General features: G+C 39.3%; 1 protein-coding gene, 1 long non-coding RNA gene and 1 pseudogene across 4 annotated transcripts in view; all 3 read right to left on the reverse strand.

Annotated features, from left to right (window-relative positions):
• Nucleotides 1-486, reverse strand: part of LOC143904349 (uncharacterized) — a 1,047-nt gene extending 561 nt beyond the window's left edge. Inside the window, exons 1-2 of the long non-coding RNA XR_013258894.1 lie at nucleotides 333-486; nucleotides 63-131 (exon numbers count right to left, since the gene is read on the reverse strand). This is a non-coding gene — a long non-coding RNA (uncharacterized LOC143904349). The remainder of the gene's footprint in view (nucleotides 1-62; nucleotides 132-332) is intronic.
• A 445-nt stretch (nucleotides 487-931) lies between these two features.
• Nucleotides 932-3,498, reverse strand: LOC143904337 (pre-rRNA-processing protein TSR1 homolog). Of its 2 annotated transcripts, none has more exons than XM_077418947.1 (6): nucleotides 3,223-3,498; nucleotides 2,615-2,916; nucleotides 2,249-2,500; nucleotides 1,494-1,786; nucleotides 1,200-1,244; nucleotides 932-1,092 (listed from the first exon to the last, which is right to left on the reverse strand). In XM_077418947.1, exons 2-4 carry the CDS (start codon nucleotides 2,665-2,667, stop codon nucleotides 1,762-1,764), a joined length of 330 nt encoding a protein of 109 aa, XP_077275073.1. In that variant the 5' UTR covers nucleotides 2,668-2,916; nucleotides 3,223-3,498; the 3' UTR covers nucleotides 932-1,092; nucleotides 1,200-1,244; nucleotides 1,494-1,761. The 2 variants fall into 2 exon arrangements, with proteins under 2 accessions (XP_077275073.1, XP_077275081.1); XM_077418955.1 differs by having other exon boundaries at nucleotides 2,254-2,500; nucleotides 3,223-3,496.
• Nucleotides 3,499-5,228: 1,730 nt separating this feature from the next.
• Nucleotides 5,229-13,602, reverse strand: LOC143904601 (transformation/transcription domain-associated protein pseudogene; annotated as a pseudogene). Its single transcript, XR_013258978.1, has 3 exons — nucleotides 13,553-13,602; nucleotides 6,270-6,388; nucleotides 5,229-6,082 (listed from the first exon to the last, which is right to left on the reverse strand). The product of XR_013258978.1 is annotated as a transformation/transcription domain-associated protein pseudogene (transcript).
• Nucleotides 13,603-23,932: the final 10,330 nt, after the last annotated feature.

Here is a 23,932-nt window from a genome sequence, read left to right on the forward strand (position 1 = left end):
AATATATATTTAATAAACCTTCCCAGACACAAAAAAATTTTTCAATTTTATAATATACCTACCAAAAAGTCCTGCTCACAATGGATCTGTCCTCACTCGCATCCATTTCAAAAGACTTGTAAGTCTTCAAGCTGCTTAAAAAAAATATTGCTTTAATTAAATTACATATTAACAATCAATGTAGTGAGGTTAAGTGAAGTTAGAGGTTAGTGAGGTTAACAATTCGTTTTTCGGGATTTCTGTCAGTGAAACGTGTATGTACATATACTTCTATTATTTAATGTATATTTCAAAGAAAATAAAGTGTTAATCATTAGAACAATAATACGTACCTATTTCTCTGCTTTGATTAAAACTCAACGAACTCAACTTTCAGAGAGAACAATTGCGACTTGCTCCTCACAACGCAACGCAGTAATCCGTAATCCGAGTGCTGAGACAGCAAAGATTAGTCTAGGGGATTTTTCGAAATGAACTAATTGAGTACCACTGCTCGAGCCGATTAGAAATCCGACTACTTGTCGGAAACACCCTGTATCTAAGCTCCGGTAACTTAGCCGGTCAACTTCGACTTTATTAATTTTTATATTTTTTTATTGTTTGTTGGTCGTTTGTTGGTGATTGTTGGCCTAATTACAACGTTTGTTGGTTCTTAATTTTTTTTTTAATTTAAAAAGAAAAATTAGCATTAAGTTAGCCGGAAAAATTTTATTTTTAATTTAAAAAAAGCCTAATCGATGCGTAATCGTTTGCTGATGATTGTTGGTCTAATTTTAGCGTTTGTTGGTTTATTATTAGTCTTAAAAACGAAAAAAAAACGAAAAATTATCTCACATATTAAAGTAATCGAAGATTGGTTTATTTGCCTACGACTTAAGCTTTATTTCTATCAATTTAAGACTAACATCTATAAAACTGCCATATGAACACGCTGCGGCACTCCATTTTCCGCCTAATGCAACAGACATTTCCTTTCATACATCGGCTGACCATGCCGGTAAGGGTTCAATTTCAAACTGTTTCATAAATCTTTTTACAACTGGGATGCTCTCTTCTGGTGGCACGGCAATCTTGCGTGGCATTTTGTCGAACCTATGAAGCAATTATTTTATTGTACTTATGTAAACATATCATATATACACTACACGTAAAACCAAAGTAACACTAAATATGCATTATAAAGAAATATGTAACTTTACCTTTTATTTGAACCTTGAAGATTTTGTAAAACAAGCTTGTGCAAGCTGTAACATAAATTATAAAAGAATATATATCGAAAAATTTCTAGGTGCAATTAGCATGTTTATATTAGTTCTAAATAATAGAAAAAAGTATGCATACACACACACATTAAAATAATCCAAATATCATAAATAATAAAAAGATTTTCAATATTTGTAAAAAATGAAAATATACGTTTAAATGTATGCATACATTTTAGTTTTATTAATAAAAAAAATGTAAAATTATATATATTATTTTTTTATACATACTTTCTGCAACTGAAGGAAGAATATTAAAATACTTTGTGCGGCTGATGGATGAACGTGGAAATCCAAAAATATAAAAATGCCAGTCAATATCCAGTAATCCATCACATTCAAATGAGACTTTCTCGGCCAAAAGATATCTTTGTAAAACTAACTTCTTTGCTTTTGTGATCCAGCACGCCGTAACATATTTAAGCAATCAGCTGCAGTGTCCAATTCAAGAACATTTTCTTCGGAAATCCATTTTGAAATTGCACGTTGCACAGATTGTTTATACTCTTGACGTTTCTATTTTACTGTTTAAAACGTATCAAACAACAATCGATGAGTAAAACGTTTGACGTGCGCAATATAAAATTTACAAAAAGTAAACTCTTCACAATAAAGAATTAATTAATTTCTATATTCTATTCAAAGATTTTTAATACTTTGAGTGCCATGTCATCCATATCTGGGTGTCATCTGCTAGAAATTTCAGCAAAGGTCGTCCATTTGTGAGTGACGGTCTTATTTATCCGATTAAAAATAATTTTACTAAATATTTAAGACGTTAAACAAATAATGTAAATTTTATTAAGACATAAGAAAAACAATAAAATATTAAAACAACATATTACATTTATGAAGTTCAAGGTGCCAAAATCAGTTTGGCACTCAGTGTTAAAAATCTTTGGAGCAAATATAGAAATTAATCAATTCTTTATTGTGAACAGTTTACTCTTTGTAAATTTTGTATAAAATGTTAAACGTATCATTACCTTACCTTAATATGAAGTCTGAATATTATGCACACCGCAATTATTGTAGAAGGTAAACCTTGAGCAAGGCAAGACACGATAATTTCCTTGTCCCAATCGCCTATAATATCTCTTTGCGTACCATCGTTTGCTTGACTCGCGACAGAAGTAACAAAGAGTAACGTGGTAGCAACTTTGGCTGCATCTAATGTTGCTAAAACGTCACCCATCGATGGTACGATGATAGAAAACCACTGTTTCAGTCTTGGAACACTAAATTAATACAAATACATATATATATATATATATATATATAATATTAACAAATTTTTAATTTACCTCACTAATAATAGAATAAACAAGTTCTTTCCCTGTTTTATAACGTACCCAATATGTATAATGCCATTTGGACTAGTAGCAACATAAGCAGTTTCGTCCATGTTAGTTACAGCAGATACAATGTTCTTTAAATTGTATCTGCTGTAACTAATTAATAATGTCCACGTCACTTTGCAACGGTATGACGCAGATAAGAACAGGTGACGAAGAAAAACCACCAAGATTTGTCTTCTGCGCAAATACTTGCTCGCGCTTCTTTCTTCTTAATGGCAACAATTGGTTTCTACGTTCATCTTTCCGAAGATTCTTCTCAAAATGCTTAGATGACTTTCCGATAACATTCTGTTTATCTATGCAAGAAAAAATAAAATATAAATCCTCTTATAGCGTTTTTCACTGGCAGAGCTGGTACGCACTCAGTGCACATTAAAGCTGTTGTACACTGATTTAATCTCTAATATTCAAAGTAAAATGCAAATATTTCGACTGATAAAATACGCAGTACATTTTTTATCAAATAATGCAATCATGATTACGTTGATTTGTGTACGACGGCTTGCACTAAATGCGCACCAGCTCTGCCAGTGAAAAACGCTATTAGAAATCAAAGAACGTTCTGCTCAAAACATTAGCATATAGAATTCTACATTAATTACCTTAATCTAATCTCACTAGGTCTCTCGTTGAAATGATGACGGCGCAAAAAGACAGGAATCACGAACCACCATGTTTGTTAATCTTTTCGCGATTTTCTGCCGATGTTAAGGCCCATCCCCATAAGAGCATCCCAGTTGTAAAAAGATTTATGAAACAGTTTGAAATTGAACCCTTACCGGCATGGTCAGCCGATGTATGAAAGGAAATGTCTGTTGCATTAGGCGGAAAATGGAGTGCCGCAGCGTGTTACACAAATGTGCGCAACGATCGAAACTCCATCCTCAGTATAGCCAGACAGGAAATGGGTGTGTTTGCACCGTCAAAATTGGTCGACAATAATAATTTGAGCATAGAAAGCTCAATGAGTACTGTACAGTTCGACAACGATGAATCATACACTGATTTGAGTATTGAAGAGAATCGTTTTTTGGATACATTTGAAAGCATCGAGCAACCCCACACTGCAACTTGTGTTTAATTTGGTTCAGAAAGGAGTGACGCAATATGTGCTCCGGCAAAGGGTTTTAATACTAAAAAATTATTACGATTGTACACCTCAAGTGCAAACAGATCGTAGAATTGTATCGTACACGATTGATTGCGACGACAATATTGCAAGTATGACAAAAAATATCCTGACCACAGAGCCTAGTATACAGAACACGAAGAAATGCACGGGCTGCAATGTTACGACGTTTCCAACTGTGATATTACAACCGAATCATAAAATCATTGCAAAGGAAGGCTTTAGTTCTCTGGAGAAAGCTTTAGACTTCAGATCGCCGATTTATAAGATACGTTGTTGCGATCCATGCTTGGGAAAATACACATGGTTTAGAGAACCAAGAATTCACATATTCATTGAATTCGATATACGCCCAAACATTCAATATAAAACTGGATTAAATTGCAGACTGGAACAATTACCGACAACACTCAAGTTTGAAAGTGATGAAGATAAAAGTTTTGAATACAGGTAGGTACAATGATTTTTTTTTAATTTCCAGATATTTTATATTTTTTAATTGTATAAAAAATTAATTGTTTTCAGGTTGGTTGGAGTAATAGCCTACGTATCGGGGCATTATATTGCATACTGCTTGCGTTCTAATGGAATATGGGAAATTTACGACGATTTACGAAGAAATATCTCCACATGTAGCTCAAAAACTATTATAAATCCGCATCTTGCAGTATATTTACAAAAACATTAATGATCGGAGACAATTTCAAGATTCTATAAACTCTCCTAAAGGACTCAGTGTGATTCACTATGCAATAGAAGAGTTTTTGTTTTATATAAAACTAAATGCTATTCCTTTAAAGGTCTAAATAGACCAACTCTACAATATGTCATAGAGTTCGATGATTTATGTAAATTGATGTTCCTTTAAGTTTCTAGTCTTCAGTGATATGAATGTTTATTTTTGCTGTTTTTTTGGAAATGTTGCTTTATTTTAATTTGATTTATTGTGTTATATACAATTATTTTATATAAATTATATAAAAACACAGAAGAAGAATATTATATTTGATGCATGGCATTTGTTAAAAATTATCTTCTTGAGCTAAAAATTACCTATTTCTTTACTACAAATAAAGTTTGAACAAATATTTGAACGTAGTCACTTTGAAAGTATTAAAATGATAGAATAAAGTATATCATAAATAAGTTGTATTTTTATAAATAAAGATTATTTATGTGATCAATAAGAATATATATTATTTTATAAGAATATAAGCTTCAACCTGATTAAATTTACATAAAATTGAAGAGAATTCTCGTATTCATACGTGAATATACGTTTCCTAGTAGAATTCTCTTGAAAAAAACCTACTTCTCCAATGTATGCTTCCGTTTCTCACTTGTGGAAAGTGTTTTACTGTAAAAATTATAGATTTGTTTTAAGTAACAAAACGTCATTTTTTTTAAGAACCTTATTATTTCATACAATTTTCATATAGATCCTAATGTTCATGTCTTTTACAATAAATAAGTACTATATGTATCTCAGGTCTATATTCCACTTCTTAGCAAGAACTATTCTTACAAATTATCTGCACAAGTTTCTTAAAATATAGTTTACTTACTAGGAACTCGAACTGGAGCTTTACGTTACATTGAAGTGCTATGCATTAGCAAACAGTATATTTATATATAGTGAAACCGAATCTATAAGCAATATAATACATATACAGAGTAAGAGTTAGAGAATAGAATTAAATTCGCAGTTTACAAATAGTTTCGATTTACGTTGTACAAAATTAATGTTATAATGCATATAAACTACGTATATTCATATATCTATATATATGTATAGATTATAAATAATACTTTTCTAGCGTCTAACTTCTCTTTATCATCTTTCATTTTTCAATAACTTCCTGAAAGCTAGCGTCAGTGTTATAAAATATAAGAACGTATATGGGCAAGAAAATAAAATGAATAATGCGATAATGATTTTAATCTTTTTCTCGTTATAGCACAAATGTGTTGTTAGGCCAAACGTTCTGTATCTTACAGCCATGGGTGCCACGAGGGATCCATTCTGCAGAGATTGTCATGACTATTGGCAGCGGCTACTAGTGTGCTGACCTTACTGTCAATGCCGTCGAAATTCGCGAGAGAATTTAGTCTACCGACAATCGCGTTGACCGCGTGGTTCACCATCTTTATCAGAAGTCCACCCTTTAGATCGGTCGGCTCTTGTGATGTGCCCTCGGCGTCTTCTTGCCGTTTATGGTCCGCGATCACTTCATCCCGCAAAATTGTGCGAAGTATAGCATGCAGCTGGAACGTGGGCTGAACCAAACAGCGCGCTGTGGCGATCACGCTAGCGGTCAATGGTCCACAAACTCCTGCAAAAGAATTAACATCGTGAAACCTGAAAGAATTTGGCAACGGTCTGCACAGTAATAAATATCGGATTTACTACAAGTATTTCTATATAACATTTGAATTTATCCAAGCACAAGGGATGTCTATATCAAGATATTTTTATTTTCACGTCGACAGACGAGAAGATTAAGATTGTGTCTGACTGACCTATAGTTGTGAGAAATTCGAAGATATTGGGCGTCAAGCGGAAAGGTTCCGGTCTCTTTGCATCTAATTCTCCGGAGATGTCATCGATGTCGAATTTGAAATACGCGATGTTGATTAGACTGCACAATTTCCAAAATCTATGTACTGAACTACCTATGCATCCTTCCGCGTATCAATATTCAGAACTTCCGCTCGATAAAGAGCTCTATCTTTGTTCGGAAGCGGACTGAGCGCGCGAGCGAGGACACGAACCGCGTAGGAAGAGACAGGCAAAGAGCAGAATTGACGGACAAGCACAGTTTATTTTCTATATACACTATTTACAAACTGTATCGCAGTTATAACGATGGTAGATATCGCGTCGCGAAAGCGCAAGCAAGCGCCGATGCAGGCAGTGCGAATAAAGCAAGCGAACGAGCGAGCAACTCTATCTATTAAGTGTACGCGAAAACAGGAGCAAGCAACTCGATATTGACAGCGGCAACTCGGGAAGCTGAGAGCGACTGTTCTCGTCGCCAAGAGCGCGTGTCTCTTTAAGCTCTCGGGGGCTTCTCGCAAATTCGAGGCTTTTCGATACACGCTTAACCGAGAGAAGTCCCCGAGAGATGAGCGATCGATAATTATAAACAGAGGAAACAAAGCGAACAAGGAATGCTTTGTCTCCACTGTTTACTCATTTAAACGTCCCGTCGAAAGTCACGGCGATATTGCTCAAGTCTCGTTGCTCGCAATTGCCGTGCTGAATATTTTCGACTTCGCTATCGTTAAACGTTTAAGCAATCTTAAACATACCGCCCGCCTCGTCAGAGCGGCTGACGAAATGAGTGCGACACTCAATGTTCAACGGCAAGAGCGCATTCCGTACTAGCGGGTCGTTGACCCGGTCTCGCGCGCGCTGGTGTTTACCTCGCGGTCACAACATTCGGCGTGCGAGGATTTAACGTTCTCAGAACTTAACGGTATTAAATCCCGAGAAGTCAATATGCTTGAGCGATGGAGATGTTAGAGCATAAGTAGTGCTTCTTTAAGAAGCTGCGGTCGCAAGAGAACGCATTTTATTTTATTTCCAGCCGCGACTAGGATGGGTTGTCAATCGTCGGATTTTAATTGAGTACAAAAAAAAATTCGCATAACTTCCTTATTACTAAATTGTACAGAGAATATCTCGTGGTACAATTCTTTCTTTATACGGAAAGTACCGAAACAAATTGGATTTCGCGATGAAAAAGAAAGGCGATGCTGGGGGGCCTCGATCCCCAGCAGTCGTTCGTACGAGGGGTGCTACGTCACCCTTTTAGGCTTCCTCTGGTGGATCCCCGTCGCTCGCAGGCAGGAGGACGAGCTTGACGATCGGCCTCGTAAGCTCGCCTGTCGCGGTGCGAACGGTAACCACGCGCACCCGGCCGTCCTCTCCGGGATGGACCTTGACCACTCGAGCCAACGGCCACCTAGTCGGCGGGGTGGTCTCGTTCCGCAGGAGGCAGAGGCGTCCGAGCTGGACGTCTGGTTCTCTGTTCTGCCACTTGGGGCGGTGTACCAGCGAATGCACGTACTCCTGGGACCAGCGTTTCCAAAAGTGATCCCGCATCTGCTGCAGCAGCTGCCAGCGGGTGAGGCGATTCACTGGCACGTTCAGCAGCGAAGGCTCAGGCACGGCAATCAGGGCGGACCCCACCAAGAAGTGCCCCGGAGTGAGCACAGCCAAGTCGTCGGGATCGTCGGAAAATGCCTGCAATGGACGAGAGTTAAGACAAGCTTCGATTTCAGCGAGGAGAGTGCTCATCTCTTCGTAAGTCAGCGTTGTCTCGCCCAGCACCCGCCGAAGGTGGTGCTTGAGTGATTTTACGGCGGCCTCCCAGAGGCCACCAAAGTGAGGAGCGGATGGCGGGTTGAATCGCCATTTGATTCCGTCGCTGGCTAGCTGGCCAGCGATCTGTCGTCCTTCAGGGTTGCTGGCTGTGAAGAGGGCGCGCAACTGTTTGTCGGCTCCTACGAAGTTCGTCCCGCAATCACTGTGGAGGCTGCTGCATAGTCCGCGACGGGACGTGAATCGGCGCAGCGCCGCCAGGAAGGCGACCGCGGTGTAGTCGGACACGACCTCCAAATGCACAGCACGCGTGACGAGGCAAACAAATACCGAGATAAAGGCCTTGTAGGCTCGTTGTCCTCGACCTTTTGAAGTCCTCAGCATAATTGGCCCGGCGTAGTCGACGCCGGTGTGCAGAAAGGGCCTGGCAGGGCTTACTCTCTCGCGGGGAAGACTGCCCATTAGCTGTTGCGGAGTTGCCGCCCGCCAACGCGCGCAAGTAACGCAGCGGAGGATCAGACGTTTCACCAGGGCTCGGCCTCGCGGGATCCAGTAGCGCTGCCGACTCATGCTCAACGTCATCTGGACTCCTCCGTGCATTGTCCTTCGGTGGCAAGCCTCCACTATCAGCTGAGTAAAGTGTGAGGCGCCCGGCAGGACAACCGGGTGACGTTCATCGTAGGGAAGGACGGCGTGTTTTATCCTGCCGCCCACGCGTAGGAGACCTCGAGCGTCTAAAAAAGGATTAAGTTTTACAAGGCAGTTAGACAACGATCGCGAGCAGCCCTGACGGAGCGTGGTTAAGTCGCGGGAGAAGTGGTTCGCCTGCGTAAGCCTGATCAAGGAAAGACGAGCCTCCTCCATTTCCTCGGACGTCAGCTCGGTACCGTAAGGGAACGTCGTGCGGTCTGGTACGACCCCCGAGCCGCCCTTTCCCCGCAGCCAACGGCGGCACCACGCTGTCACGCGTAACAGGCGTTGAAGCGAGGAGAATCGGCGCAGTTCCTCGGGCTCCTCGATTGGTGACTCGACAGGCACCCCTGCGTGGACTCGCACCCGCTCTTCGGGCAGCTCCTCCGTCTCCGACATGGCTCCGGTAGCGGGCCACGCTGAAGAGTCCTCCTTGAGCCAAGGCGGCCCGTACCACCAGAGAGGATGATTTCCTAACTCACCGGGAGAGATACCTCGAGAGGCACAGTCCGCTGGATTGTCCCGGCCAGGCACATGATGCCACAGCGCCTCCGGGACCGCCGTTTGAATTGCTGATACCCTATTGGCCACATAGGTCTTCCATCGAGTAGGGTGCCCTCGGATCCAGCCCAGGGCCACCATGGCGTCCGACCAGAGATGAAGAGGCGCCTCGGGCAGTTCGAGCGTGACCTTCGTGTGAGCAGCAAGCCGCGCGAGCAGCGCAGCCGCATCGAGCTCAAGTCGAGGCAGAGCCACGGTTTTGAGAGGGGCGACCTTGGTCTTTGCCGCGAGCAAGGTGACCAGCCATGATCCGTCCTGCGCCTGTGCTCGCAAGTAAACCACGGCAGCATAGGCTTTCTCGGAGGCATCGGCAAAACCATGAAGTTCGACGTCGAGTCCTTTGGCGCTTGGATAGATTCTCCGAGGGACTCGAATTTGCTCCAGCAACGGGAGCTCCGCCTGGTAGGTCTTCCACTGCAGAGCGTCAGTCTCGCTCAGGGGGTCATCCCAGTCCAGTCCTCTTAGCCAGGTAGCCTGGAACAAGATCTTCGCACTCACTACCACCGGCGCCAGCCAACCGAGCGGATCGAAAAGCCGGGCAGTGAGGGACAGCACCGCCCTCTTCGTGAAAGACGTCACCAGACTCGTCTTCGTTGCAAAAGAGAAGCTGTCGAGGCAGGGATGCCATTGAAGGCCGAGAGTGGCATGTGACTCTTGCGGTCGCCAAGAGCGGAGCTCGCGCTGCATCCTGTGCTCCGCTGGAACGTCCGTCAGCAAGGACTCCTCGTTGGCCGACTATTTGCGGAGCGGGAAGCCGCCCGCCATGCAGAGCTCCGAGAGTTGACGCCGGAGAGCCAGAGCCTCTTCCAGTGTATCCGCGCCCGAGAGTACATCGTCCATGTACCTGTCAATCAGTAGGGCGATCGCTGCCAGGGGGAAGAGTTTCTTTTCGTCCTCGGCAAGTTGTTGAACAGAGCGCATCGCCAGGAACGGTGCACACGTCAGCCCGTAAGTGACCGTGTTGAGAAGATACTCCTGTATCTCGTCTGTAATCTTATACCGCCAGAAAATTCGCTGCAGATCGCAATCCTCGGGATGGACTAGGATCTGGCGGTACATCTTTTCCATATCCGTAGCCAGGACGTAGCGCCAGCGACGCCACCGCAGCAGTACATCGGCCAGATTCGGCAGGAGGTTTGGTCCCACCCGCAGACACTTGTTGAGCGAGTCACCAGAGGGCAATGACGTCGAGCCGTTGAACACGACGCGCAGCTTCGTCGAGGTGCTCGCCTCGCGCATCACGCCGTGGTGTGGAAGGTAGCTCACACGTCTCTTCGTTTTGTCCTCCGGAGCCACCGGCGTCATGTGTCCAAGCTCTTCGTATTGCCGCATGAACTCGACGTACAGCTGCTTCAATTTGTCATCTCGGGCGAATCGTCTCTCCATGTGCGCCAGGGCTCGTAAGGCCGCGCTGCGCGTTCCCCTGAGATCGGGCAACGGGTCCACGACTGGGAGTCTCACCATGTAACGACCGTCCGCGGTCCGGGAATGTGTGAGGGAGAAGAAGTTCTCGCACTCACGGTCCTCTGGCGTAAGCGCGAGTACGCCGCCCGGTAGCTCCTCCTGCTGCCAGAATCTCTTCACGATGCTGGAAAGATCTTCAGTGATGTGGCATTGCAGAGTCGTCGATCTCTCAGCGCAGGTCGCCTGACCGGCGGCGCCCGAGATAATCCATCCCAGCGTCGTTCTTTGTGCGACCGGCTCGAACGGTTCGCCCTTTAGCAAGCCCGGCTGGAGAATCGCGGCGAATACATCAGCTCCAAGCAGAATTTCCACCGGGTCCGAGGCCGCAAAGTCGGGGTCGGCAAGCTCTAGCCCGCGGAGATGCGGCCACGTCGCACGGTCCGCAGAGATTCCGCCGCCGTAGAGAGTGAGCCGAGGTAGGATTAAGGCCGACACCGAGATGGCTGGCCCGCCGTCTCGAGGCGAGATATCCAAGGCCACGAGGCCTCGAGCGCGACCCGTACGCTTCCCGCCGACGCCGAACACCGCGACCGAGGTAGGCGCGCGGGACAGTTTCAATCGCTGTACCAGCGATTCCGAGACGAGAGATGATTCGGAGCCTTGATCGACGAGCGCTCGCGCGGTGTGCTCTATCCCGAAACGATCGCGCACGCGGATATGAGCGGTAGCGAGAAGTACCGCCACCGGCTTCCCGAGGGTTTTCTGCGCGAGATGCGAAGTCTTAGCCACTTCCCCGCCGGAGTACGCGTCGTGGAGGCTCGTATGATGTCGGGCATCGCATACAGAGCAGGTCCGCGTCGACGCGCATTCGCTCAGTTTATGCTTCCCGAGGCAATTGAAGCATAAATTGCTCGCCTCAATATGCTGCTTTCGCTCCGCGGCAGTCCTTCCTTATACGCGGCACAAAACATTATGAAATGCCCCTTTTGGCACATTGAACAGCGGCCGAGTTTGTTCTCCTGCTTTTTAGCATGCAGGGCTCGCGTTTGTTGAGCGGAGTTCCCCCCCCCCGCCTTCGCGGAAGAGGCGCCTTCCGTCTTGACCGGTTGCAGCGATTCGAGCGTATGTAATCGTCTGTCGAGAAACTGCTGTAAATCGGAATACGACGGCGGTTCCGAAGTCTCGCTAATAGCGTTTTCCCACTCGCGACGCGAACGCGGATCGAGAAGGTCCACAATTAAATGTACGAATAAGTCTTCACTCCGCGAGATCGGTCGGCCGATGCTATCGAGAGCGCCGGCGGTGCTCATTACGCAATGATATAACTTGCGCAAATCAGAAACGGACTCACCCTTCAATTTCTGAAGCGAGGTAAACTGCGAGATATACGAACGCACCAGGAGGCGTTTGTTCTCGTAGTAGTCGGCGAGGGTCTTCCAAGCGCGGTCGAAGTTCTCGTCCGTTGTGGGCAGACTCCGCACCAGCAGCTCAGCTTCATCCTTTAAGCACGACTTCAAGTAGTGCAGCTTCTCGACGGAGGTCGTGGCGCCGTCCTTCCCGATGATGGAATGAAAGAGGTCGCGAAAGGCTGGCCACGCTTCATATTTGCCCGTAAATTCAGGCAACTGGATGCGCGGCAAGGTCGTACGCGACGGTTGGCTCGCCGGGGCAGCACTAGGAGCCTCGGTAGCAAGTTTGCTCTTAAGCTTGCGAAGTGTTTCTAGAAACATCCCCTTTTGCACTAGATAGGCCTCCTCCACAGTCGCGGGCACGTTCCTTTTCTCGTAGTCGTGCTCCGTCAGACTTTCCCAGAAAGAAGCGTAGAGCTTATCGTGCTGAGCTTCGAATTTCGCCCAGTTAGCCTCGAGGGCTTGTAGGCGGGCCTCCATCAACCCGATCGTGATGTTAGTAGAGCCCATTTTCTTTAAATTATCGTACGAGCGAGCAATGCGCCCGTGAAGATCATGCTGACTGCGGATGATTCCTTCCATCTCTCTAATGACCGTCTCCTTTGTCGTAGCTTCCTTGCTCATTGCGTCGGTATTTCGACGAAGTGCGGATTCGATCACTTTTCACTCACCGACCGCGCCGGATCCCGGTATCCGGCTCGAAGGACCAAAATGTTCGGAAGCGGACTGAGCGCGCGAGCGAGGACACGAACCGCGTAGGAAGAGACAGGCAAAGAGCAGAATTGACGGACAAGCACAGTTTATTTTCTATATACACTATTTACAAACTGTATCGCAGTTATAACGATGGTAGATATCGCGTCGCGAAAGCGCAAGCAAGCGCCGATGCAGGCAGTGCGAATAAAGCAAGCGAACGAGCGAGCAACTCTATCTATTAAGTGTACGCGAAAACAGGAGCAAGCAACTCGATATTGACAGCGGCAACTCGGGAAGCTGAGAGCGACTGTTCTCGTCGCCAAGAGCGCGTGTCTCTTTAAGCTCTCGGGGGCTTCTCGCAAATTCGAGGCTTTTCGATACACGCTTAACCGAGAGAAGTCCCCGAGAGATGAGCGATCGATAATTATAAACAGAGGAAACAAAGCGAACAAGGAATGCTTTGTCTCCACTGTTTACTCATTTAAACGTCCCGTCGAAAGTCACGGCGATATTGCTCAAGTCTCGTTGCTCGCAATTGCCGTGCTGAATATTTTCGACTTCGCTATCGTTAAACGTTTAAGCAATCTTAAACAATCTTCAAAAAATATAGCTATAACTGCTGAACCAATCTAAAAAAAGTTACACTTTTATTAACATGATCACAGTAAAAACAAAGTAACACTAAATATGCATTATAAAGAAATATATAACTTTACCTTTTATTTGAACCTTGAAGATTTTGTAAAACAGGTGCAACCTGTAACATAAATTATAAAGGAATATATATATATAAATGTTCCTTTATAATACGCAGACAAGAACAGGTGACGAAGAAAAACCACCGAGATTTGTCTTCTGCGCAAATACTTGCTCGCGCTTCTTTCTTCTTAATTGCAACAATTGGTTTCTACGTTCATCTTTCCGAAGATTCTTCTCAAAATGCTTAGATGACTTTCCGATAACATTCTGTTTATCTATGCAAGAAAAAATAAAATATAAATCCTCTTATAGCGTTTTTCACTGGCAGAGCTGGTACGCACTCAGTGCACATTAAAGCTGTTGTACACTGATTTAATCTCTAATATTCAAAGTAAAATGCAAATATTTCGACTGATAAAATACGCAGTACATTTTTTATCAAATAATGCAATCATGATTACGTTGATTTGTGTACGACGGCTTGCACTAAATGCGCACCAGCTCTGCCAGTGAAAAACGCTATTAGAAATCAAAGAACGTTCTGCTCAAAACATTAGCATATAGAATTATACATTAATTACCTTAATCTAATCTCACTAGGTCTCTCGTTGAAATGATGACGGCGCAAAAAGACAGGAATCACGAACCACCATGGGTGCGTTCAGCCGATACTCCGCTAGCCTAGCAATCGTGAGCAGTCGCTCGTTTTCGCTCGTTTCCTCTCTTTTGACCCAATGGATTAAAAGAAGAGGAAACGAGCGAAAACGAGCGACTGCTCACGATTGCTAGGCTAGCGGAGTATCGGCTGAACGCACCCCATGTTTGTTGATCTTTTCGCGATTTTCTGCCGATGTTAAGGCCCGTATTCATATGGCAGTTTTATAGATGTTAGCCTTAAATTGATAGAAATAAAGCTTAAGTCGTAGGCAAATAAACCAATCTTCGATTACTTTAATATGTGAGATAATTTTTCGTTTTTTTTTCGTTTTTAAGACTAATAATAAACCAACAAACGCTAAAATTAGACCAACAATCATCAGCAAACGATTACGCATCGATTAGGCTTTTTTTAAATTAAAAATAAAATTTTTCCGGCTAACTTAATGCTAATTTTTCTTTTTAAATTAAAAAAAAAATTAAGAACCAACAAACGTTGTAATTAGGCCAACAATCACCAACAAACGACCAACAAACGATAAAAAAATATAAAAATTAATAAAGTCGAGGTTGACCGGCTAAGTTACCGGAGCTCTGTATCTACATATGTTACAGTCTAGTCAGTCATAGTAAATTCTGCAATGTACCGCCACTTACATCCCTAGAATTCTAGGGATTTTTTTATGTTGGTAGACATATATTTTTTCGTGTCGCAATCAGAAAGAAACAATAAATTTTAGACAAAGAAAGAGTCGTTTTGCGCACACCATATATTCTTCCACCATGGTTACCACCAAGTGAGCATACCCTTTATCATGGTCGGGACCTTATCCGGGATTGGACGGGATAATGAATACATAGCACGAGCACGAAGCATGCTGATCATGGTGGAAGGAAATAAGGTGAGGCAATCCTCGTGACGAGTTTCGTTCTGTTCTGCGCAGCCCAGGCACGGTGGGGGATCCGCACAGTTTCCGCCATCTTTTTTTCGCTAACACGTGGTTACACAGTGTAGTATATGAGTGAAGCATGGCAAGCACGCATTGGTAAAAGTTGTTTACAGTTTACATCGTGTTATTTGAAAAAAGTGTTACTGTATTGTGATTGAATAATAAATGTGGATATATTGAAAAGTAATTCAATATTCAATTTTTCTTGTTTTTTTTTTTAGAAAATTATTATACGATGCATTACAATGTACTCTTTGCTTCCTGTTTTCCCATAAACAGGTGATTTAGAATAAAATATCAAGAGGGGACACATCTTTTGTAGGGCCAATTTTCAGTTTTTTTTTAAGGTATTATACATTTTTGGCATTAGATTTCGGAAAAATATTTATTCATTTTTCAATAATAACATTCAACATTTTTTATTATTAAAAATTTTTGAAAATTGGTTGTGGACGAAACCGTTGAGTGAAAGCCCAAAAGAAACGCCGCTAGTTATAAAATTTCATCCTTTTTTTAACTACTTTATTATTGCTATAAATCACAATTTTCAATGAAACATCCTGATTCTAGTCAATGATATAGCCAAATAAATTCTGAAGAGATTAAAAAAAAAGGTAAATCGGTGAGTAATAATAGTTTTCTAATTAATTTCCTTCAATCAGCCTGATTCATTATTATTATTAATTGCAACTGGGTCAATAAAAAAAATGAACAGTGGGGATTTAAACCCGAGTCAAAAATATAGAAAGCAAAATACGTGCCGCTACACCACTGACCATTTCTGAAACTATTTTTTGTGACATGATTTATATTCATTAGCAATACTTGTTGACTAGCATAGTTTCGATTTTATTCATTAATTACGAATGCTTATTACTCGTCGATAGTTTTTTTTCATAAGTTTGATTTATAATTTTTCCAAAATGACTTGTTTATCGGTTAAAAAATCTGTTTCCTCCAAAACTGATGCCATAGAAAAATATGGTTTCCTTATGAAAGCTCGTTTTTGTAATATTATTTCCATTCGTTATGAAAAATTAATAATTTTTCAGTAATTGTGACTTTGAGAGATTTTTCTATCCATTCCTATTTGTTTGAATGACCGCTAGTAATGGCCGACAACTGTGCGGCGTTCTCTATTGGCTGTGAAACTCATGATGCGCATTAATTGCTTCACCTTATTTCCTTCCACCATGATGCTGATCCAGCCGATCTTGCGTTTCAGCACTGCTGCTACTGCTGCTAGGCGTGTGATGGGGGTAGCGCACACAAGGAAAAAGCCGTGTACGTGTGCGCATGTACAGTGCGTGCACGGCTCTTTCCATCATGTGTGCGCTATCCCCACCACGCGCCTGGCGGCAGTGTTAAAACGCAAAATTTTAACAAATACGAGCTTACGCATTAAAAAGAATTCACTTAGCTTAAAATATTCTTCGCATTCAATCGCAATCGATAACCTTCAAACAAATGCGAATTCTCTCATTAAAAAGGATTCAATTTTATTTCAAATATTCCTCTCATTCTATCGCATACAATAGAATTCTATCGAATGCTAACTTTCTCATTAAAAAGAATTCACTTGGCTCAAAACACCCCTCGCATTCAATCGCAATAGATAACATTTAAACGAATGCGAACCCTCGCATTGAAAAAGATTCACTTCTTCTGCTAATTGTTTTTGGATTCAGAGGCATACAAGATTTTCATGTTCTATTCCCAGTATCGCACTGAAAAGTATTGACCCGTGATCCAATCCGAAATTGTTGCAAAGCAGATTTTATGACAAAATCTCGTGAATGCGAAACAATATTTTTGAATAAGACGTTTTATGCAGGGTTTGCAACCCTCTACTAGTTATGTAAATTATTGCAACTTATCAATGACTAATTTTGTACATAATTTTTGTACGCTTTTCGAATCGCAACTTTCAACAAAAAACGTCATTAAATAGGTAAAATATTGTTACTATAATTGTTTAAAATAAGTCGTTACACATAAACTTCATACGATTCGGAGATCGCTCAGCGTATACGTTAATTTTCAGATATTTCTTCAGGATTAATGACAGTTGCAACAAAGATAAAATATTGCTTCCTCATAGAGGAAGCTTTGTTTTCGTAAATTTCGTATATGAACCTTTGATTGCGTATATAAAGTTGGGTTTAATCAACCAAATTTAAAGATGTATGTCACTTATGTCAAAATAAAGGGATAAAGCTGAAATTTACAGAGATTGTGCACTTATATATCCCAAAAACCTGTGTTAAATTTGCGATTAATTGTCCGACCCGTTTCTGAGATATTTGCTTTAAAAGTTACAGAAATTGTATATGTATAGATATATACTTCCCATGTAAATATCATAATATGTATCTCTGCTCATGTACGGTAAAAATGAATGAAATTTTTATGGTACACTTCTATGACATCAAGAATTGCAATTACGGTTTTTTAAGATTTTCTGGTTATATATTTTTTTTCAATTTTTTAATGATTTATGTAAACAATATCAAGTACAAAAATGGGACAAAATTGCGATTTTTACGCTTTTTTTGTCCTAATGATACCATGTTGTTTATGAAAATTTCTGAGATTAGCTCTACACTGTTATTTAATCAAGAAAACAAAATTATACTACACAGCTATAGCAACATACATCTTTAAAAGAATTATATATGCGGGTAGAAGAAACCAAAGAAAAGATTGTTTTTTTGAGTTTTTGATGAACATATTGTTCAGTGTTCTAAAACGTCGAAATATTACATTGAAAAAAAAATGTCCGTATGTGTGTATGTGCGGATTTGATGTTCGTGGTTGCTCTAACTTCCGCAAATATTGAGATATCGGGCTGGTTTTTTTTTCCCCGGTAGAGTATCATTCAAGGAAGGTTCCTCTTCTAAAAAGGGCATGTCGTAGGTATTGTTGTCACTTTTCCGCGATGCCGATTGGTTCTCTTGCTGCGCTTACTTCATTTGCAGCTGTCATTGTATATTTTGACAGTTGTGTGTATCAAGGGTTAAGGAGGTTCGATGGCTACAACAAAATGCAGAGAGTTTCATGAAATTTTAATATGTTGTTTTAGAATGCAAAATAGAATTATGTGAATTTTTTGGAAATTTTTTACCGTCTTGTTTTGAAAAAAATCTACTCCAAAAATTTAAAAAGTACAATTTTTGGATTAGATTTTTTTCAAAACGGGACGGTAAAAAATTCCCCAAAAATTCACATAATTTTATTTTGCATTCCAGAACAACATATTAAAATGTCATGAAACTAACTGCATTTTTAACATAGGTTTTTATGGGAAATGTTATATTGCATATACCTTCAGAATGAAATAAGTGCAAGAAAAAATGCAAATAATAAGGAAAGAAAAATATGCACATGCAACTTAATAATTTACAAATAAATGAGCAAAAGAAAAGGGAAGGTTACCGCACATTTCGTAGAAAAATTAATTATTAAAGCATAAATTGCTTGATTTTTCGTCTGCTAGACTGCCACGGTTGTGAACGACGTAAACAGCAGCACGCATTATACGCACGCGGCGACCAATCAGAGCAATCCCCTTCATTCCCACTACTTCAAACGCTAGTGCGCTGTTTCCAGAACCCCCGCGTCCCACTACTCCCTCCGATGAAGCCATCGAACCTCCTTAATAGTGTAATAGTAATAGCATAATGTTAAAGCTAAATAGCGCGCGCGAAGCGCGCGTCTGTAGTGTCTAGTGGTATTAAATTTGGCGATGAAGGTTCTTTTAAAAAAAAATTATATATATAATATATATATATATATATATATATATATATATAATATATATATATAATATATATATATATATATATATATATATAGTATCCGAATTATTATCCGATATATATATATATATATTTATATTTATCTCTCGGCACAATACACTCACCCATTCTGCACAATTGTTTTCCAAAATTAATAAAAAAAATCGGATAATAATTTGGATACTCCATACGTAGCACTGTCATGCGCATGCTTTTGTTTAAAGTAAGATGGCGTATATTTTTTTCTCTCTCGCAAAATTTTGCCACAACTGTCAAGTTGGCCAGACTCTGATAAGAGGGACTCTAGTATATATATATTATATGTTCTATACATTTTCTCTGATATATATATATATATATATATATATATATATTAAATTAGGTAATTATTTAGAATACGGATTCCACCTCAAATACCGATAAAATTATGCTCACACAAAACTAAATTATTTAATTAAATAGCTGTAATCGTTAATTGGCGGTAATAAAAATGAATTTATATGGAAAAGAAAAGGACAATAACAGTTTACCACAATCAATCAATTTTGACGAAACTAAATTGAAAAATATCATTGTTAACACGCACAAATGTTTTCACAACTTAAAAAATGCAGAAACTAATAAAAGAATTCAAAGGTATTTATTTAAAAACCACTATTATTATTTTATATTAGTGCATGCATGCATGCGTATGTATATTTATTTAGTTTTTATACTTCTCTTTTTGTTCTATTATTTTATTTTATTTTTTATTTTATTAATATTATTAATAACATTTTAGTAATAAATCTGCGTAGTATAATTATTATTATTATTTACTATATATCTTTAAAAGAATTTTTTAAGCCATCATATAATAAAAATTTCTTCCACATTTATTATTATTTATTTATCATATAGTTCTATTGTAGCCATGCATGCAATATCACTTGACAAATGTGAACATTTAGTAGCACAGAAGTAGACATGATAACTTCATTTTAGGAACATTAAATAACCATAGCAATATTTTTCAATAAAAAATTTTACTATAAAAATTATATACCTACATATAATTATATGTACTATATGTCCATATATTTTTATTTTATTTTGTATATATAATTTCTGTTCATATACTCTTAGAAAACAAAACAATCCAGATAGCATATGTTGCTTTCATATATATATATATATATATATATATATATATATATATATATATATATATATATATGAAAGCAACATATGCTTTATATGCTATATATATATATATATATATATATATATATATATATAATAAGGTTTTATTTCGCGTGCCAATGATTTCCACCAATTATCTCAGAAAGTATTAGTTTATTGGAAGTGTTTTAGATAAAAGTTGAAGGGTTTGAAGGAGACCGCAGTAGACGATTTTATTAGATTTTGGGTCCGGGGCCTGTATTGAGAGCCCAAGTCAAATTTTTTAAATAAAAACCCCTACTTTTTTTATTGTATTATCTTTACTAATAAATTTGAACGACTTTTGTCTAAAACATTTTTTTATTTGCTTAATACTTTTTAATATATTTTCAAAGAAACCTTTACTACGTTTACGCGAGCGTCACTTCTGTATTAACTTACGATAATTGACCCGTTTACGCGGAGTAAATTATTGTAAGTTACTACAAAATCCCGTTTACGCGAAGGAATTATTGTAAGTTACTGCAGAAGTAACGCTCGCGTAAACGTAGTACTTGGTAACTTTTTCAATATTTAGCTTATATCTTGATAATTGTTTGCCAGAGGAAAAAGTGGTATAAAAAACTTTTTGACTTGATTTTGTCTTAAGAATATGCTGTTGCAATAACACTACAATTTTTTTAAATATTTGTAAACACTCCAAGAAGATGCATACTCAAATATTAAAAAAAAATTGGAGTATACTATTGCAACAGCACATTTTTGAAATAAAATTAAGTTAAAAAGTCTTCTGTACCACTTTTTTCTCTGGCAAACAATCATCAAGATGTCACAAGCTAAATATATTGAAAAAGTTACCAAGTTTTCTCTCCTTGAAAAAATATCTCAAAAAGTATTAAGCAAATAAAAGAATTTTTCAAACAAAAGTTCAAATTAATTAATAGAGAAAGATGGTACAATAAAAAATGGGAGTTTTTATTTAAAAAATTTGACTTAGGCCCTATTGGGCTCAATACAGGCCCTGGATCCAAAATCCAATAAGATCGTATATTGGCCCCTTTCAAACCTTTCAACTTTTATGTGAAACACTTTTCCAATAAACCAAGCCGTCAATTGACACTTAACGAAGATTAAGGGCTGAGACATAATGAGAAAAATAAGGAATAAGATAAAGGAATAAGAAATAAGGGAATGTCGCATCTCACTTCAGTACACGTACATTAAAGTGAGATGCAACACATGCCTTATTCCTTATTCCTTTATCTTATTCCTTATTTTTCTCATTGTGTCTGAGCCCTAACACAATAACATTTAAACGACACCCAACGATAAAGGGATCATGGCGACACCGATTAAATCAACATAGAACATTAAGGTTAACACTCTGTTATCACCAAACCAACATCCAACGATGAGAATCAATCTCCAACCTACACTAAACATTGAGGTTTAATCCCTAACCTACACTTATCATTAAGAATAAACTTCCAATATACACTCAGCATTGAGGATTAAACCCACAACTTACCTAAACCTTAATGGTCAACACTCAATCTACACCCAAATTTAAGTGTTGACACTTAACTTTGATGACAATCACTAAACTTACGCCCAAATTTGAGTGTTAACTCTCAAATTTGGGCGTAAGTTTAGTGTTAACACTCAAATTTGAGTGTTAACCATCAAAGTTGAGTGTACTTTTTCATAAAGGAACACATGTATGTATATGAAGAGAAGTCACCACACTCGGACACGAGTAATAGGACTTTCGTTATACTGTGATATTATTCATAAATGTTTACGAAATATCTTACAAATGCTTACGTTGTATATGTACATTCAAATAATGTATATAATATATATATATATATATATATATATATATATATAATATAAACTTTACATAGTGTGTGGTGATGATCTCTTTTGCGGGTATGTATTATCGGCGGAAGCAAAATAAGAACATTTAAGGTAGTCGTCTCATCAGGGCATGTATTAGATAAAGTTTTCGATTTCGGATTTTATATTAAATTATATGATCAGCTTTGCAGTCGATTTTTTCTGTGGCTCCTTACCGACTATTTACTCTAGAAAATCGATCTAAAAAATCACAAATTTTGCATTACTTCATAGAAAAAGAAGGCTCTATCACGGTTTCAATCACATATTTTCGCATTTTTCGATTAGATGAAGTGAGAAAAAACATTGCTTTTTGTATATTAGATTTCGAAGAATCCGATGCAACCATAAAATATATAGTTTACCAGAGATTTCGCTGCTAATTTTTTAGTTTATTTTAGTGAAAATGCGGTAATCAAGCAGACATTTTTTTGTCGAGGTGAGGTTGGGAAAACTTGGCAACGTCGCTGGCTATAATCACTGTAGTTGCAGGTTATGGGGCTCGTCTTTCTTAGCCGAATTGGATAGTGATGATTGACACCCCTGTCATCCGTTTTGAAACCCTTTCTCAGTAATTGTCAAAATTCAATCGAAAAGTATTTTTCTCACTTATAACCTTTCTCGACGACTCGCATGATCAGCTGATCAAAGTCAAATGAGAAAAATCACATAATTTGGAAAAAGTAACATATTTTGTCACGTATGAAATTTTACACCATAATTCATAAAATTATTTTTCCCTCAGCAAAAATTGCCTGAAATATATTTCTGAACGTGAAAACCTACAAACAGTCATATGACTATAGCACGTAGCGAGACGCCTACCTTAAATATGGGGTTTATTTTTTTTTTGTTACTTTCATTTGAAACTTCATATTTTTAGAGTTTATACCGTCATTTTTAAGGATTAACCATTAATTAAAGGTTAACCATTAATTGAATTTAACTATCACTTGAAGGTTAACCATCACTTGAAAGTTAACCATCATCCAAAGAAATACCCTTAAAGTTGGGTGTGATTTATTCGGACCTTCAAATGATGGTTAACCCTCAATTGGCGGTCCAAAATCACACCCAACTTTAAGGGGTTTTTTTGCTGTTTTTTTAACGGTTAACACCAAAAGTTGAGTGTATTTTTCCATAAGGGTTGCGCACGTAGATTATACACATTGTATATGGGACTTACAGTTTAACGCCGATTCCGAACGGCTATATTTTTTTAGACAAGTGTTCGGCAAGAATATTACGCTTCGGTGGTTTGCCATTGCCTTCCGAGAGGAGAACGAGCGAATATAATTTTTCTAGCTCTATTGAGGATCGAACCCGGGACTATAGCTTCGGCTCAATATAGACCAGTGCGTTGTCTACTAGGACTAGGCCACGCTCGTTCTCATAGACCGGGAGCCCGCGACAAACTTTCTGTCAAATCTTATTCACCGCCATATTAATAGAATTAGTTGTTTTAATCGAGTAAGAAAAGTACATAATATTGGCGAGATCGGTCAGCGGTACCTAGATGCAGAAAATTATAACAAACATGTAATTTTTGAACGTGTCCTTGTCAAATATTATTCACCTTGAAACTTGATGGCTAGTTAGTTTTTAATAGATAATTTATGAAAAAACGTTTCTTACACCTGGCAAGCGGGACAAAATTGTTCTTACAGATTGTAAACATGTAATATTTCACGAGGGTGATGTCAAATATTATTTACTTTGAAATTTATATATGAGAGGTAAGTTTGAACTATAAATAATACGAAAAAAAATTCTTACGGCTTGAACGCGGACCAAATGAGTTTTTATACTGCTTTGAAACTAAAAATTAAGAGCGCCCACGACGCTCTTTTGCTGCAGTGCGCACACGGTAATTTTCCGTTAATGTAGTATGTTAGTATATAAATCGGGTTTGTCGCTTACGAACATGCAAAAT

This window comes from Temnothorax americanus, unplaced genomic scaffold (assembly GCF_048541705.1).
Source record: "Temnothorax americanus isolate GAGA-0224 unplaced genomic scaffold, ASM4854170v1 Scaffold107, whole genome shotgun sequence".
Classification (NCBI taxonomy): Eukaryota; Metazoa; Arthropoda; class Insecta; order Hymenoptera; family Formicidae; genus Temnothorax; species Temnothorax americanus.